This window comes from Giraffa tippelskirchi, chromosome 13 (genome assembly GCF_054371585.1).
Source record: "Giraffa tippelskirchi isolate mGirTip1 chromosome 13, T2T-mGirTip1v1.2.pri, whole genome shotgun sequence".
NCBI lineage: Eukaryota > Metazoa > Chordata > Mammalia > Artiodactyla > Giraffidae > Giraffa > Giraffa tippelskirchi.
In genome coordinates, this window is record NC_137287.1 from 7862655 (window position 1) to 7878314 (window position 15660).

A 15660-nucleotide genomic window follows, 5' to 3' on the forward strand; every position below is an offset into this window, starting at 1 on the left:
GTGGCAGAAGACAGAACTGAGAATTCATTTTTTTTTTTCCACACCACGGGACTTGTAGGATCATAGCTCCCCAACCAGGGGATGGAACCTGGGCCCTTGGCAGTGAAAGCATGGAGTCCTAACCATGGGACCACCAGGGAATTCCCCACGTCCATCTTAAGTGGGTCACTGCTTGAGGGACTCTGATCAGAGCTGCCAATCACAAGGGAGGGGACTTGGGTGTCTCTAGGTGGTAGTAAGAGGGGGTGAGTGGGGGAGAAACTGGGTTTTGGGGTCAGACTGGGTGGGGTGTGAATCTGCTGCTGTTCACTGGCCTGCTGACCTCGCTGAGCCGGCACGTCCCCATCTGCAAGCCGCAGATAACAACACACCCATCTTTCAGGGCTGTGCTGAATCTATAACGTGATAACCTGGTGCTCAGAAGTCTTCATTGTTATAATAACAAAAGAGGAAAGAGGGCCTTTAATCTTGGATATTGAGACTTAGATTAATGAGAAATACCTGGGTGGATGCACTTACCAGCACATTCAAGAATCTTATCAGAGTCTCATTTTGAAGATGAGAAAACTGAGTCACAACTGGTCTAAGGTCACAAGGCTGGTGATGGGTGGAGGGACTGGAACCTGGGGCCTCCTGCCTCTCCGGCCTGGGAAGTCCATCCAGGGAGGGCTGTGGACTGCGGCGAGATGAGGGGTGCAGCCACGGTTACCTGTGGGACAGGGAGGGTGGGGCCGGGCTCTCTGGGTTCACTTCCAGCCCTGACCAAGCAGAGCAACCCTTCTTCCAGGGGACTGAGCTGCCTGGGGTAGCTTTTCGGAGATTAAGGGGATAACTCCACCCCCAGGGATTTCCCAGATGCCAAGGGGTCGAGGGGCAGGTGGGCACTGCAGGGACTCCTTAACCAGAGGGCCCCTCCTTTCATCCCTAGCCTCAAAATCTGGGGTACCCTACAGCAGCCCGGAGACCAGCCTCCCAGCCTCCTGGCCCTGTGCCCGAGGCCTCGGCCACATTAGCCACTCCCTTGGCAGGGCTTTGCCAACTGCGGCTGTTGCAGCCCCTCCTTCCCTTGGCCCAGCCTCAGAGAAAGCTCGAGAGTGTTCAGGCAGCTACCGGAGCTCCCAGGAGAGGCCTGACAGCTGATGAATTGCCAGTCGCTGGGCCTGCTGGGAACTAAAAATGTGGGCAGCCGTAATTAGAGAGCATGGGGGTGGGGGGCACTGGGTCTCTCTGGAAGCATCTAGATACTTCTCCTGCAGGAGTTTATTTCCACAAACCCAGCTCCTAACTAAGCCTTTGGCTTCTGGCTGGCCCGGGGGGTCACCTCATCTCCATCATCACTGAAGTGGGGGGGGCGCCAAGGAGGGGCCAAGTGGAAGGGCTGGGGCTTCATCCTCTTTCCCTTCTCTCCCTGCCATCCAGCAACAAGAATCCGTCAGGCTTGGGAGTCTGGGGACGTCTATGTCTCTGACTGTGACCTTGGCCGGTAGCCAGTTTCTATGACTCATTTGCTTCATCTGTACAATGAGACCATCGGACTGGATGTTCTCGAAGACTCCTTCCAGCGCTGGTGAATCAACAGATTCTCCTCCACTCTCTCCCTCCCTCCCCAACCCTGTCCTGCGGCCCCCTCCCCCCAGGGATGTGCGTATAGTGAGAGGAGGGGGCGGCCAGAGGATGCTGAGATGTGGAATCCCCGGTGGGCGTGGCCATTGGAGATGGGAGACCCGGTGGCTGGAGCACCCTCAAGGGCTGGGCGTCCTGAGAATCCTTTCCCAGGTGGAGGGGAGCTTGGCAAGGGAAGGGGAGGTGCCTGGTGATGAGGCTGGTTTGCTGAATATGCCCTCAACTAGAGAGGCCGGGGAGGAGGCCGGGGGCTTCCAAGAGCGTTTCAGAGAGGCAGGGGAGTGGGGGTAGTCAGCTGGAACCCCCAAATTGGGCATGTACACTTGTGACCTGCTACCCTGGGTCTGGGGCTGTAGGAGACGGATTAAGAAAAGGGGGCGAATTTGCCAGGACTCAGGAAAGCCTCGTCCAGCCTCCTGGCTGCTGTGTGTGTTGGGAGGGAATGGACGGAGGGGTCCCTGAGGCCCCGAATGCAGGGGAGAGGACTACTACACCCTAAACGCCACATCTGCAGAAGGTTCCCCCACCCCTGCCCCCATCTCCCGTCCTTGCTACCCGATATGGAATTCAAGTTTCCTGTTTTCCTGCCTGCCTTCCAGTGTTTTTCCCTTTTCCCAAGGTCAGAGCAGAAGAGTGCAGGCTGAACCCTCTGTCTGTGGGAGGGATGGTGGTGGGGATAGGAGGCGGCTGGTAACCTCCCTGTCCTTTTCAGGGGAACAGGTGCCAAGTACCCAGCGAAGTGCTGAGGATGAGAGCTTCAGAGCTTCGGGCTTTCAGAATGACACCGACCCTCCCCCAGGGATCTCTCCTCTCAGTCCTGGCCAGTTTTGTATCCCTTCTGGCCGGCGACCAACCCGCAGTTTTTTCCTTTCTCTCTGTCGCCCTCTAGGGTCTTCCTGCTGCCACCTCGCCCTTTGTCTCCACCCTCCCCTACAGTGGCCGGAACCCCTCATTTCTCAGTTCCCTCGTTCACCCCTTTACTCATTCAACAAACATCGCAAGGGTGCCTCTTTGGGGGATGCAGAGATAAGAAGGCATGGCCTGGGCTCCAGAAGTTCACAGATTTAGGGTGAGCGAGACATGCTAACAAATAACTGCATGAACAGTTTGATGATGCCCTGGGACTTCCTTGGTGGCTCAGTGCTAAAGAATCCACCTCCCAATGCGGGGGGACTTAGGTTCAATTCCTGGTCTGGAATTAAGATCCCATGTTCCTTGGGGCAACTAAGGCTGCAAGCTGCAACTACTCAACACAAGACGGTCTCCGGGCTCCGCAACACGAGAAGCCCCCAAGGTGTAATGAGAAAGCCTTAGCACTGGAGCTGGTGGACCACAGGTGGGGAGAGAGCAGAAATGAGCTGGTCATGTTGCACGGTCCAAGGTCAATGGGCAACACCCCCAGCACAAAGCGGGACATCCCTTGAGTGATGAGGAGGTGGCACTGAGTTTCAGCAACCCGTCAGATCCACAGGTGTTTCTGGATCAGATCACCCTCCATCCAAAGGTCCCAGTCGCTCATCCCATTTTACAGATGAGGAAAAAGTGCAGGGCAAAGATGGGGGCTCTAGTCAAGATGCAAGCTGGGAGCTGGCCTCGAGTCTGGGGGCTGGAGTTCAGGGACCACCAGCAGAGGACTGACCTCACAAGGCTGAGAGGGCACATGGTCTCCCAGCTAGTGGCTGGTGCAGCTGCATGAGGGTGCAACCCCATCTGGCCAGACCCCGTGTTCCCCCTGGGCTGTCACTTCCCCTCTGTGGTCAGCAGAATAGAGGCCCCCGAAGAAGTCCTATTGGAGAAGGAAATGGCAACCCACTCCAGTATTCTTGCCTGGAAAATTCCATGGACAGAGGAGCCTCATGGGCTACAGTCCATGGGATTGCAAAGAATCAGACATAACTGAGCGATTAAACAACAACAGTACCACAGCAAAGACCCAGTGCTGCCAAAAAAAAAAAAACCCAAACTGCTTGATGCCCTAAAGGCAGGAACAGACCCAGGGCTGGAGGAAACCAGGGGGAGTGGCCACTGCAGCTGGAAATCAGGAAGTCCCCTTGGAGGAGGAGGCAGCTGAGCTGGGCCTAAATCAGGAGCCCCTGGGAACCAGAGGACAGGGCATGTTGGGGGGGGCCGAGGGACCCTCCAGGGAGGAGGGTCTGCTGGAGTCAAGGAAAGGGATGGGAACAGAGGTTGGAGGGTGGCAGGAGGAGAGGATGGCAGTTTCAGGCGGGGCCATTTGGAAGGCCTTCCAAGCCCTATGCCCGGTGGACATGGATGGTCCTGGGATCCTCGGGGCGGGGAATTCTGCTTCGTTAATTCCAGTACTGGGTCCTCAGAGCACATAGTAGGTGTTCAATAAGCCTGTTGGGAGGAGTGAGGGAAGGGTCAGATTGGCATTTTAGATATGGTGGGAGGGGCAGACCAGCTAGTGAGGAGGTGGGCATGGGAGGAGGGGTCGTGGGGAGAGGCCAGGAGAGCCAGGGGCAGGGTAGAAAAGGGAGTGGTACTGCCTGGTCACAGCCTGGCTGTGGGGCGTGGATGAGGAAGGCTGGGCAGGGAGGAAATGGAAGGGGGGAAGGCAGAGGGGCAGGGACAGCTTTGGGCTGGGTGTGAGACAGGCTGAACTTTCATGCCCACCTTGGGGTTGTTTCATGCCCCACCCAGCTTCCCTCCAAAAAAGTGGCATTTCTAGAGTAGGACCAAGTCTGCTTTCCCTGTAGACCCAACCCTTGCCCGAAGCCCAGTTCTTGCTGAACCGGTGTCAAGGGTTAAGGAGATCACCAGTGCTTCTTTGAACAGCTTCCTCAGATCAGAAATGGAGCCAGTGGCCCAAGGCCTCCTCAGGTGCTCCTTCCAGCCTGAGGGAAAAGAAACCAGAGAGGGGCCATGTGTGAACACAGCCGTAGGCTTCAGAGCGCGGCATCCCGCCCCGGTTCTGCAGCCCAGGCCAGACCCAGGACATCTGTGTCGGGCCTCACGCAGACCAGAGCCGTGGTCACATCCACTGCCCTCTCAGGAGAGGTGGGCTGGGGTGCTTGACCTGTGGGGCCCTAAAGGATTGCACAGTGTCTGTGAGATACCAAGCTGCCTGCAGATGGGGGAGTGACGACCTCCTTTCAGATTCCCAAAGAGCAGCTGATTCAAAGCAAGGTTAGAATCTGTCACTCTAAGAGGAGAAGGAAGATGAGCAGAGTGTGTGTATTTGTTTGCTGCTGCTGCTGCTGCTGCTAAGTCGCTTCAGTCGTGTCCGACTCTGTGCGACCCCATAGACCGCAGTCCACCAGGCTCCGCCGTCCCTGGGATTCTCCAGGCAAGAATACTGGAGTGGGTTGCCATTTCCTTCTCCAGTGCATGAAAGGGAAAAGTTAAAGTGAAGTCGCTCAGTCGTGTCCAACTCTTAGCGACCCCATGGACTATAGCCTACCAGGCTCCTCCGTCCATGAGATTTTCCAGGCAAGAGTACTGGAGTGGGGTGCCATTGCCTTCTCCGGTGTATTTGTTTAGATCTACATAAAAGAATCCGCCTGCAATGTGGGAGACCTGGGTTCGATCCCTGGGTTGGGGAGATCCCCTGGAGAAGGGAATGGCAACCCACTCCAGTATTCTCGCTTGGAGAATCCCACGGACAGAGAGAAGCCTGACAGACTACAGTCCATAGGGTGGCAAAGAGTCGGACATGACTGAGTGACTAACACACACAAGTAAAAGAATGAAATACAATGTGACTAGTTATTAAAAACAATAGCAAAAAGCCACACCAAGCTCTCCCTTTTCAATCCCCATCCTCCCCCCAGCCAGGGCTGGACACACAGTGTTTCCCGTAAGTGGCCACCCATGGGTGACTTGCTGGAAGGCAGGCCCTGTGCTGAGCACTTTCAGGACAATATCCCCCCGTTCAGCTTCCTCCCAGCCCCGCATGGAGCCAGGATTCACAGCAACTGTTGTTCTGAGCTGTGGTCCAGCTGTTCTGAACACCCCACCTGTAAGGAAGGTCCTGCATGTGGACCCCTCTTCCCCATCCACTGCTGAAGTGATGCTGGGTGTGGGAGGGCCGGGGAAATGGGGTATTCAAAGCCCACAGGGTGGGTCTTCCCCAGTGGTAAAGTGGCTGACACTCCATGCTCCCAATGCTAGGGGCCCAGGTTCCATCCCTGGTCAGGGAACTTAGATCCCACATGCCACAACTAAGATCCGGAGCAGCAAAATAAATAAAAATAAATATTAAAAAAAAAACAAAACAAAACCAAAGCCCACAGGGCCTCCAGTCTGGGAGGAAGAAGGCCTTTTGGGGGCCCCCATTTTTCTCCCCACCGATCTGCAGACTCATGCATGGAAGCAAGAGGTGGAGGTGCTGCACCCTGGTTCCTCGGTGGCCACTCTTCTCCTGGGTCCATCTCATTTCTCAGAGGGAAGGACCCCAGGACTCCCTTTCCCTCCCTGCACACCCCAGGTACTCAAATCCACAGAAGCCTGGTCTCACCACCTGCCATCCAGGCACCAAGTGTTTATTATTTAGAGTCCAATTTCTATCCGCACCGCGGAGAAGGAAGGGGAAATTGGGGTGGGGGGAGGAAACCCGGATCAGACCCCAGACCCCTCCCCCCACTGGAGCCCAGGGCATCTGCCCTGTTGGGCCAAGGAAGACTTTGTGAGATCCCTGAGGGCCCCGGGAGGAGGGGGCTGGGAGCAGCAGGAGAGGGCTGGGGGCTCACTGCTTCCCCATCCGTCCGTCCGTCCATGCCCCAGGCCACCGCCCTCAGTCTAGAGTCTACCCTTCCTTCGAAGGGCTGTAGCACCCCTCTCTGGGAGAGGAGGAACAAGTGCTCCCCCTGGCTCCCTGCTCATGTGGGCACGCCCTGGAGTGCACGTTATTCTATGCCCGCGCCATCTGGCCCAGGTCCCGGCCACTGGACATGCAGGGACTCCGGAGCCTGCTCAGTCCTCCCACTGCACTGCTTTCCCCCTGCAGGCTCCTCCTCCATACCCCCTTCTCTCTTCCACCTCCTGACCCAGACCCTGTTTGATCTCAGGGTCAGATGCAGCTGGGGTCTGTAGGGCCCACTGCGGGTCACACAGACGGCCTGGCTGGCGAAGCCCTGGCCCAGAAAAGCACGGGGCGACGGCTGGAGGAGAGAGCCTGGCCTGGAGGAGTGGCACCAAGGGTGAGCTCCCTGGGCCCACAGGCTGAGGCTCAGGGGCCCCACCCAGTCTGGGCATTCTTGGGCCAGGGAAGGGGTTTGCGGAGGCTGTGGGGCCAGCCTCCAGCCCACAGCCAGGGTCCTCCTGCAGCCAGCTCAGAAGGAAGGGATTCCCCAGCCTGGATGGTGGTGCACCAAGGGTTACACCGTTCCTCCTTCTGCCTAACTTAGCTCTTGCTTGCTGTCCCACTCCGAGTCCTCCCAGTTGTGGAGAGGAACTGAGGGCCCTATGGAGTGGCAGGGGAGGCTCCCAGGTCTGGCACTTTTAAGAGGGTGTCCCTGGCTCCCCTGGACTGAGGTCCTCAGCCTGGTGAGCTGGCATCAAGCAGGAAAGGGTGATGATCCCTGTGTTCGAAACGGCTCTTTGTTCCCTGGACTGGGTGGGTGAGCAGGAGGTGGGGTGGGGACCCTCTAGAAGCAGCAGAATCCAGCTCCTCTTTGTCTTCAGGGCATCCACCACCCTCAAGGTCTTCCCCGGTCCTGGGACCTCTTTGTAGCAGTGGGGTGCAGGCTCCACTGCCTCCCACGGCTCCTGGGGCCCTGAGCCCTCGCCTCGCCTTGCCCTGTGCCAGGGGGCATGAAGCTGGGTTCGCTGGGCTCAGAAGCCCCCACTCTCTGAGCTGCTCCGGCTGTGGTAGCTGGGAGTGGGGGTCTGGGAGGGACTTCGAGTGCGGCTGCGGGTCCGACTGCGGCTGCTGTAGCTTCCGTGGCTGTGGCCGGGGCTGGGGCTGTGGCTGGGGCTCCGGCTTGAGTAGTCGCTGCTCAGGCAGCTGGAGGAGGACGAGGGGCTGGGTCGGTAGTAGGGGATGGGACGCTTCCGGGCACTGCCGGGAGGGAAAAGCCGATTACAGGCCATTCGGGGCCCTGAGCTCTGCCAGTCCCGGGCCCTCACTCAGGCCCTGAGCCCATCCCTAGCAGTGGCCAGGGCTTCCCTGCCTCAGTTTCCCCTGACCTCGGCCTTGTAATTCTCCCCGCCTCCACCCCTGCCCCCACAGGATTAGACAGGCAGTGGTTCCTAGCCAGTTTCACGTTGATCACTTTGTTTTTCCGCACTTGTCTGCAGGGAAAGGGGACCAAGTCTCTGCTTGATCGAAGCAGGTGCTCGATAAATATTTGTTGAATAAACGAAACTTTTAAATATAGTCAACTCACATCACCCAAGCTAAGCAGCAGCTTCTGTGCCTGGGAGAGTTTGTGAATACGGCTCAGTCCTGCTTCTTTGTTCCCCAAAGAATTGAGGATTTTGGTTTTCAGGTCACTCAGAGGGAGCAGGAGGAGGCCCCTGGCCACTGCTGCCCAGGCCCAAGGCCCTGGCCCAAGCCCACCAACCCCCCACACCTTACTCCGCTACCTCCCCCTGGCCCGGAGTTAGTCTGAAGCCAGGAGACTGTGACCCAGAGGAAAGAAAATAGAGTTAAGGAGGCGACAGTGCCCCACTGCATGGAGTTAATTCTGAGAAAGAAAACAGGTATAAGTTAGTTGGCAGGGGAGGAGGAGGCAGCCTGGGAGCGGGCAGAAGTGGGTGCCAGGTGGAAGGCGTGGAGGTCTAGCTGTCTTAGGGCACCCTGCTTATGTGGGTATCTAGTGGCGGGGATATCCCGAGCCTGGCAGGCTGGCCTCTAGCTCTGACAGAAGAACTGAAGCCCAGAGAGGCACACTTATCTCCTAAGGCTGCCCAGCGAGGCCCAAGCAGAGCCAGCCTCAGCATTTTGCCTGTGGCCCTTTACCCCATGTCAGGGCCCTGGGGCTGCAGAGTGATTTCCACAAATGCAGACCATCCTCTCACCTGGAGACCCAGGCCCAGAGCCCCCAAACCTGACAGACTGTGTGGGCACAGTGGGAGGGACTGGCTCCTCTCCCAGCTGCCCCAGAGACCAGACTGCTGTTGCCCCCTCCTCCAAATTCCCCCCGCCGGGGAGAGGGGGTGGCTGGGTGGAGTGGGAAGTGAGCAGAAAGGGTTAGTGAGAAAAGGAGAGGCAGACAGACAGCTGAACAGAGCCAGTCAGCTCACATGGGTATCTCCCCTGCGGCCTGTGGAGAGGGGGTCCACCCGGCCCCCAGGAGGGCCACAGGCCACTCAGCAGGCTGGACCTTGAGATGAAGGAGAAAAGGAGAGAGACATCATTGCCAGGAGGTGAATAAGGGGCGGGAAGGAGGAGGGAGGGGCTCCAACAGGGATGGCTGGAATCTTCCAGAGCCGAACTCCTTGCCTGCTGCTGTCCCCAGACCGAGTACCGGCCCCTCCCCTCCCTCTTCCCCTGAGCCTGCCCCTGTCTTTGGGTCCCACCCCCCCCATTTCCCTTCCCCAGCCCCCACCCCCTCTCCTCCGGCGCCCTCCCCTCCCTGCACCAGGTTCAGTGGGTGGGGGACCCCCGCCGTCCCCCGCGGCCCGGCCCCTGCCTACCTGGTGATGCGCCGCGGCTCCATGAAGCTGGGCGAGTCCCGGCGCCGCTTGCGGATGGGCGAATAGCTGCGGGAGCGGCGCCGGGCGCGGGCGGCCTCGGCCTCGGCGTGCCTCGCGCGGCTCTCCCCGTCCTTGTCCCTGCGGGGCCCGGCTCGGGGTGAGCGACGCGGCCCGGCCGCCCCCGGCCGGTCCCACCTCCGCCGCCACCCCTGGACTCGCACTTACCGACCCAGGGTTTTCTTGGGCGACGGCGAGCGGCTGGGGCTGCGGGCCCTCTTCTCCGCCGAGCGCGAGCGGGATTTGGAGGGCGAGCGGCTGGAGCTCCAGGAGCGCGGGTGCGGGCCTGGGCTGCGCGACGAGCTCCTCCCCTCGGGGCCGCCGTGCCTGCCCGGGGACGGCGAGGTGCTGGCGGGCCGGGCGCGCGGGGCCCGCTCCTTGGCCCTGGAGGAGGGGGCACGGCGACAGGAGGGGGGACGCTCAGCTGGCAGAGAGTGGGCCCCGAGCAGGGGGGGAGGGCCGGGTGACAGGAAAGGGAGAGAGTGAGGGGGGCCCCCCGAGGGGAAAGGTCTTGGAAGGGGAAGGGGTTCTATGGGGTTGGCGATGGGACGGTGGTGGTGTTGGGGGGGGCGCAGGGAGAGGGTTCCAGGAGGAGGGAGGAGGGCTCTGCTGGGGGGAGAGGAAATCAGTGAGGAAGAGGCCTTTCCGTGCCGTCGAGGGAGAGTGATCTTGGGGTTGGCGGGGCGGGGGGGCAAGTAAAGAAGGAGGGTTTGCTAACGTGGGAAGAGGGTCTGGATCTTAGTGGGGACATGGGGGAGGGCTCTGTTTGGGGGAGGGGGAGGGATGGGGCGCTCAGTGCTTGGGAAGGGAGGACCACCAGGGAGGGGAGACGGTTCCGTGGGGGGAGGGTGTTCTGTCGGGGAGGGCAGTGCTCCATCGGAGGAGAGTGATCCGCGGGGTGGGGGGAACTCGGTGTGTGGAGAATGACGTGGGCGAGGGCCCGGTGGGGAGAGGGGGCTGGCGGGGAGGAAGTGCTGAGTGCGGGGAGAGGAGAGGGCTCCGTGGGGAGAGTGTTCCGTCGGGGAGGGCAGTGTTCCGTCGGGGAGGGCAGTGTTCCGTCGGGGAGGGCAGTGCTCCGTCGGAGGAGGACAAGTGAGGGGAAGGGGCCCAGTGGGGAGAGGAGCGCTGGGGGAGCAGGGCTCAGGCTCAGTGCGGGAGGGGAGCCCCGGGAGGGCCCCAGGGGCCGAGCCCGCTCACCGTTTCCCGTGCCCGCCGTGGCCTCGCTCGGAGCCGGGCTCGGGCCCGGGGCCGGGGACGCCGCCGCCCGAGTCGCTGCTGGAGCGGGCCCTGCTGAGCGAGCGCGACGAGCCCCGGGGCGGCGCGGGCCGGGCGCGCCGGCGGCCCCTGCGACGGGGCGCGGACGCCGAGGACCGCGATCGCCGCCTCCGCCGCCGCCGCCGTCGCCGCCTGGCCGCCCCGCCCGCCGCGCGGCCTCCTCTGCCCCGCGACGACGGCGCCGAGCGCGGGCTCGGGCTCTCCTTCCCCCGCGCGGGCGGCGTGGCTGCGCCGGCCTCCGCCTGGTCGCGGGCCCTCGGCGAGGGCGAGCTGGGCTTCTGACGGGGAGAGAGGCAGAGAGGGCACGGAGCGGGGTGGAGAGGGGACGGGGCGGGGGCGACAGGGGCGGGCAGAGACGGGGCAGAGACGGAGAATCCAGAGGGGGCAGACAGAGCCGAGCAGAGAGGAAAGAGACGGGGGAGAGGTTAGCGCAGCAGAGAGAAAGGAGAAGACAGACGGAGAGAGGGGACAGATCCAGAGGAGGAACGAGAAAGGGCGAAGGGGGAGAGAGCGGGCGGGTGGGGTGGGGGGAGAGAAGGAGAGGGAGCTTTCACCGGGCCCGGGCCGGGGTCTGCCAGTCCCGGAGCATCGCACACACGGTTCCCCGCGCCTGCCCTGCCTCTGCCTCTCCTGAGTGTCCACCTTCTGGCCTCAACAGTGCAGCTCATGCAAGGTTCTCGGCATGCAAAACACAAGAGGGACGGAGCGGTGGGGGCGGGTGGGTGGGGCTGACAAGGAGGGGCATCCAGGACGGGCACGGGGGGCTGGCATTGCCCCCCCCTCGACGGGATGGAGGATCCCGGCAGAGAGAAGAGAGAGGGCGGGCACCGGGGAGGCCGGGCCAGGGCCAGCCCACCAGGCCAGGCTGCCCAGCGCGTGGGGGTGGGTGGGGGTGGTGGAGGGGGAGCACACGGCACACAGAAGGGGTGGGGGCGAGGCGGGACAACTGAACTCAAAACTGAACCGAAGAAAGGGAGGAAAAACAGAAATTAAAAAAAACAAAATCCACAAATGTCATTAGATACCAAAAATCAAAAACAATGTCTGAACTCCTGGGGAACTGACATTTTTCTGTAAACATTTTTTTTTTCTTTCTTTGTTTTCCGACCCTGCAGAGATCTGTGGAGCTGTCAGTAGCACCCGACTGTCTTTCTGTTTCTCTATTTTCTTTTTCTTTCTTTTTCTTTTTTTTTTAAGTTCTGATTTTTTAAGTCCCTCTTGGTTAACGTCCACTTACCAATAAAGTGGCACTTCCTCCTTTAGTAGGTAAGATGTGTAAGAGAAGGGAAAAGTGTGGTAGCGTAAGTTCATCATTAGATTCACAAAAATGCAAGAGAGATAGAGAGAGAGAGAGAAAAACGCAACCACCCCATTCTAGGCCGAGAGGAGGCCACGCCGCCTCTGGAGGAAGGATCGGCAGCGCCCGGCTCCTTGGGCCTATGCCCAGGGGTCACCTCTGGAGTGACCGCTGGATAGAGATGTTGAATGTTTTTCCGAAAGTGGACTCAGGACACAAGGATCGGGCTACAGAAAACTGGAAAGGGCACTTGGTACCGTCAGAAGGGCCCTGGCTGGGAACCAGGGCTCTGAGAGCCTGCCACTACCGACCTCACTGAGTGACCCTGGCCAAGTCACTTGCCCATTCTGGGCCTCAGTTTCCCATCCACAAAATGACAGGGCCAGACTTTGCTTCTGGATGTCCCTTCCAGAGCAAATGTTCCAGGATTCCCTGACTCCCCTTTCCATCCCCCTCCCTCCACAGAACTGACCCTTCCTCCTGTCCTTGGGCTTCCAGACAGTAACAGTTGATTGTACTTGTCTGTGAGTCTGTCTGTCCCTCATTCCTCCCCATCCCTCAGTCACCAGCACCAACTTGACTTTGAGCACCTTCAGGGCCAATTTGGTGTAGAAGTCAGCTTTGTAACCCCAGTTTTTTTTTTTTTTTTGCTGTACCACACTGAGCAGCATGTGGGATCTTAATTCTGCAACCAGGGATCAAACCCGCACCGTCTGCAATGGAAGTGCAGGGTCTTAACCTCTTAACCAGGGAAGTCCCCTGTAACCTCAGTTTTTATCACAGAACTTGGCATCTAATAGGGCCTTGATACGGTTTACTGAGGAAGGAAGACAGGCCCTTACATGGGCCAGGGCCCAACCGGAAAGTCTTGGGAAAGGGGCAGGGTCTGGGCCAAGCTCTTTTGGCAGCCTCTTTGGAGGAAAAAGCAAAACCAGCTGCCACGTCTCAGGACACCTTGCTGCCAGGGACCGGAAGGAGTGTGGCTTCCTTGGTATGGCCCTGGGTACTTCCAGATGGAGGGGGTGTGGGGGGTTGGGGGTGTCAAGACCTCTCTGTGCAAGCATGAACCCATGGACCAAGAAGTCAGCCCCCCTCGGGGCAGGGCGTAGCTAGCTCGTGATTGGTGGCTGCAGCAGTCAGCAGCCATAGCGGGGAGAGCAGCTGTTCAAAGCCAAATGGGCCATGAAGCCCTGGGAGAGACTCCGTTTAGAGCAGAGGCAGGCATAGGCAGGCAGAGTGGATATCACTGGGGACTGGGGTGCCCCTTGAGCACCCTGACCTCCCTGATTACCAGCTCACCTCTGCTGGGAGAGATGGAGACTGGAGTGTTTGGCCATGGCCCCTCTGAAATGGCAGTCCATTCTCAGTAGATGTCACCAGGAGACCCTCGTCTCTTCTTAACACAGACCCCCTCCACCCCAGTGCCCAAGCTCCCAGAACTAGGTTCTTTTATCCAGCATCCTTTTCCTTCCAGAGGAGGCAAATGAGAAAGAAGTCTCCAGGATCCTAACCACTGAGGTCCAGGCCCCTGGACCAGTCCCTGGTGCGGATCTGGATGCCTTCCGCTTAGCATGTCTTGAAGTCCAAGCTCTTCCCCACTTCTCTCTCACCTCCTTCAAGGCAAATGGCTGCCAGAGCCCAAGATGATACTAACTGGCAAGGTGGAACACCTTGGGATTAGCTCTGATTTGAGTTTGCTATGAAACCTTAAGGAAGTGATCAACTCTGAGAACCTCAGTTTCTCTGTTGGTATCATGGGGGATAAGTGGATCTTTGCTTGGTAGGCCTGTACAGGGGTTAAGAGGTTCTCTTCAGAGGTCAACTGACTCATCGTCCCTTTACAGATGAATAGGGTCAGAGCAGGGTAGGAAGGCCTGGGGCCCCATGAGGTATCACTCAAGTGCCCAGATGGAGGAGGGTGGGAGGAAAGTTGTGCTGGACAGGGTAGATAGCACCTCCCTGGGGAGACTTCTAGAGCCCATCTCACCCTGATCCACCCATGCCTCCAGAAGCCCAGGAGAAACAGTCACCCTGATCCTGCCAGAGGGTGAGCCTCATGTCCAGCTAGGCTCTCATTCTTCCCAGGAACCTAGGGGCATCCAAGTCCAGATACCATGGAACTTCATAGCTGGGCAGGACTGGTGGTCAAGGACCTCCAAACATCTCCAGAAGCCTGCTCTTAGGGACTCTTATCCCTTCCTGCCTCTTTCCCCTTCACCTTCTTTCCCACAGCCTGGCTAATTCCTATCAGTCTTCTACCCTAGCTTAAGGCTGCCACCTCCAGGAAGCCTCTCTTGAGCCTCATCCTGAGTTGGGTGCTCTCCTCTATGATCCCACAGATCCTTGTTCCTTCCCTCAGTGTGGACTGAGCCAGGTTGTGCCATGGGGGTACCATGACCAGCAGGAACTAGCTCCTCATCCATGGTTCATCTCTTCCTTCACATCGTTCTGAGTGATCTTTGTCAGTCCTCCGGCCTGGCAGGTGGGGGCCATGAACCCAGGTCTGCCTGCCTCTCCCTGGCACAGACACCCAGATGGGCCCCGGCATGGAGGCGGGTCAGCAGGTGCTGGCTGGCCTAGTGTGTGCATGCATGAATGCGTGAGTGAATGAAGGGCCTCATCTGCCTCTGAGCCTGGCTCTCAGGAGCCTTTCTGCTCCTTGGTACCACTTGCTACTTGACGTTCTTTGCTTATTATGTAAGACATCTTTTGGGGGAAAGACAAGAATAGTAAGGGAGAGGGCGCTCACCCGATCCTGGTATCCTTTAGGACAAGAACAAGTGAGCATCAGGAACCATTACCCCCTATAACTCAGCATCTGAAAATCCCATTTCAGGAGCCCTGGTCACATCGGATACTCCTTGAAGGTGAGGCCTCCACTCTTCCATGAAGCTGGGGCAGAGTCTCCTCCAGCAGATCAACAGTGCTTTATCCCTCCCTGAACAGTTTCCTTCTCTGCCCTCCAGCACCACCCAGGAATGAGGGATGCTCTGGCGGGTGACCTCCCCAGGACCTATCTCCAGGGGCCAACGTAGGGGCGGGAAGGAGAGGATGAATAGGCAGCCTTTCTCTTGTCAAAAGCTCAGGATGGAGCCCTGCTGAGGCCTCCCAAGGGTTGTGATATCAAACTTCTGCAGTGGCTCCCAGCTGGGACAGGAAACAGTGTAAAGGGCAGGTATGGGGAGGTGAGGTCCCTGAGGACCAACTCCTGATGTATATTCTCTGTGTGCCTGGATGAGCACTGAGCTGGGAGTCCCAGGTCCCAGGATCGAGGCCTAGTTCTGCCTCAGCATCTTGGGGGGACCCTGGCCCCTGCTGACTGTCCCTTCTGGATCATCTGCACTGGGGCACCACATTTAGCTCAAATTTGGAAGAACGGAAGGGTGCTGGGGGGTTGAGGGAGCCCCGGTCTGGTTGGGTTACGGTCCAGGCAGCAGGCAGGTAAGCTGAGCGTCGTCCGCTCCATCTCTCAGATTGCCCCACAGAGACTTGGCTAAGCAGGCCATCCTACTGAGTACTTCCAGTTCCTGTTCCTGGCCAGCTTGCGTTGCCCCTGCAGTTCAGCTCCCATTTAACACCCGAAAGATACAGCAGCGAGGCAGTTCAGCCCTGATGCCAGCTGCCACCCCAGAGTCTGTAGCTCCCTGCTAAAGCTCCACCTGCCACCAGGGCAGGACCGAAGGAGTCCAGCAGGCCCTGGAGGGTGGGACAGAGCTGTTTCCTTAGACCTGACCTCAGCCAGAACGTCCAGGATCTGGAGGCCAACAAGCCCAGCATAGACCCCCTCCAACATTGCTTACTGCCCAGGG

The 15660-nt window shown here is 59.1% G+C and overlaps 1 protein-coding gene across 1 annotated transcript in view; it reads right to left on the reverse strand.

Moving 5' to 3' along the window:
• Positions 1-5674: 5674 nt before the first annotated feature.
• The window catches only part of SRRM3 (serine/arginine repetitive matrix 3), a 54049-nt gene continuing 44063 nt past the window's right edge, over positions 5675-15660 (reverse strand). The window contains exons 12-15 of the mRNA XM_081557791.1: positions 10477-10832; positions 9448-9663; positions 9223-9360; positions 5675-7642 (exon numbers count right to left, since the gene is read on the reverse strand). Coding sequence (XP_081413917.1) covers positions 7417-7642; positions 9223-9360; positions 9448-9663; positions 10477-10832 — 936 coding nt within the window. The 3' untranslated portion in view covers positions 5675-7416. The remainder of the gene's footprint in view (positions 7643-9222; positions 9361-9447; positions 9664-10476; positions 10833-15660) is intronic.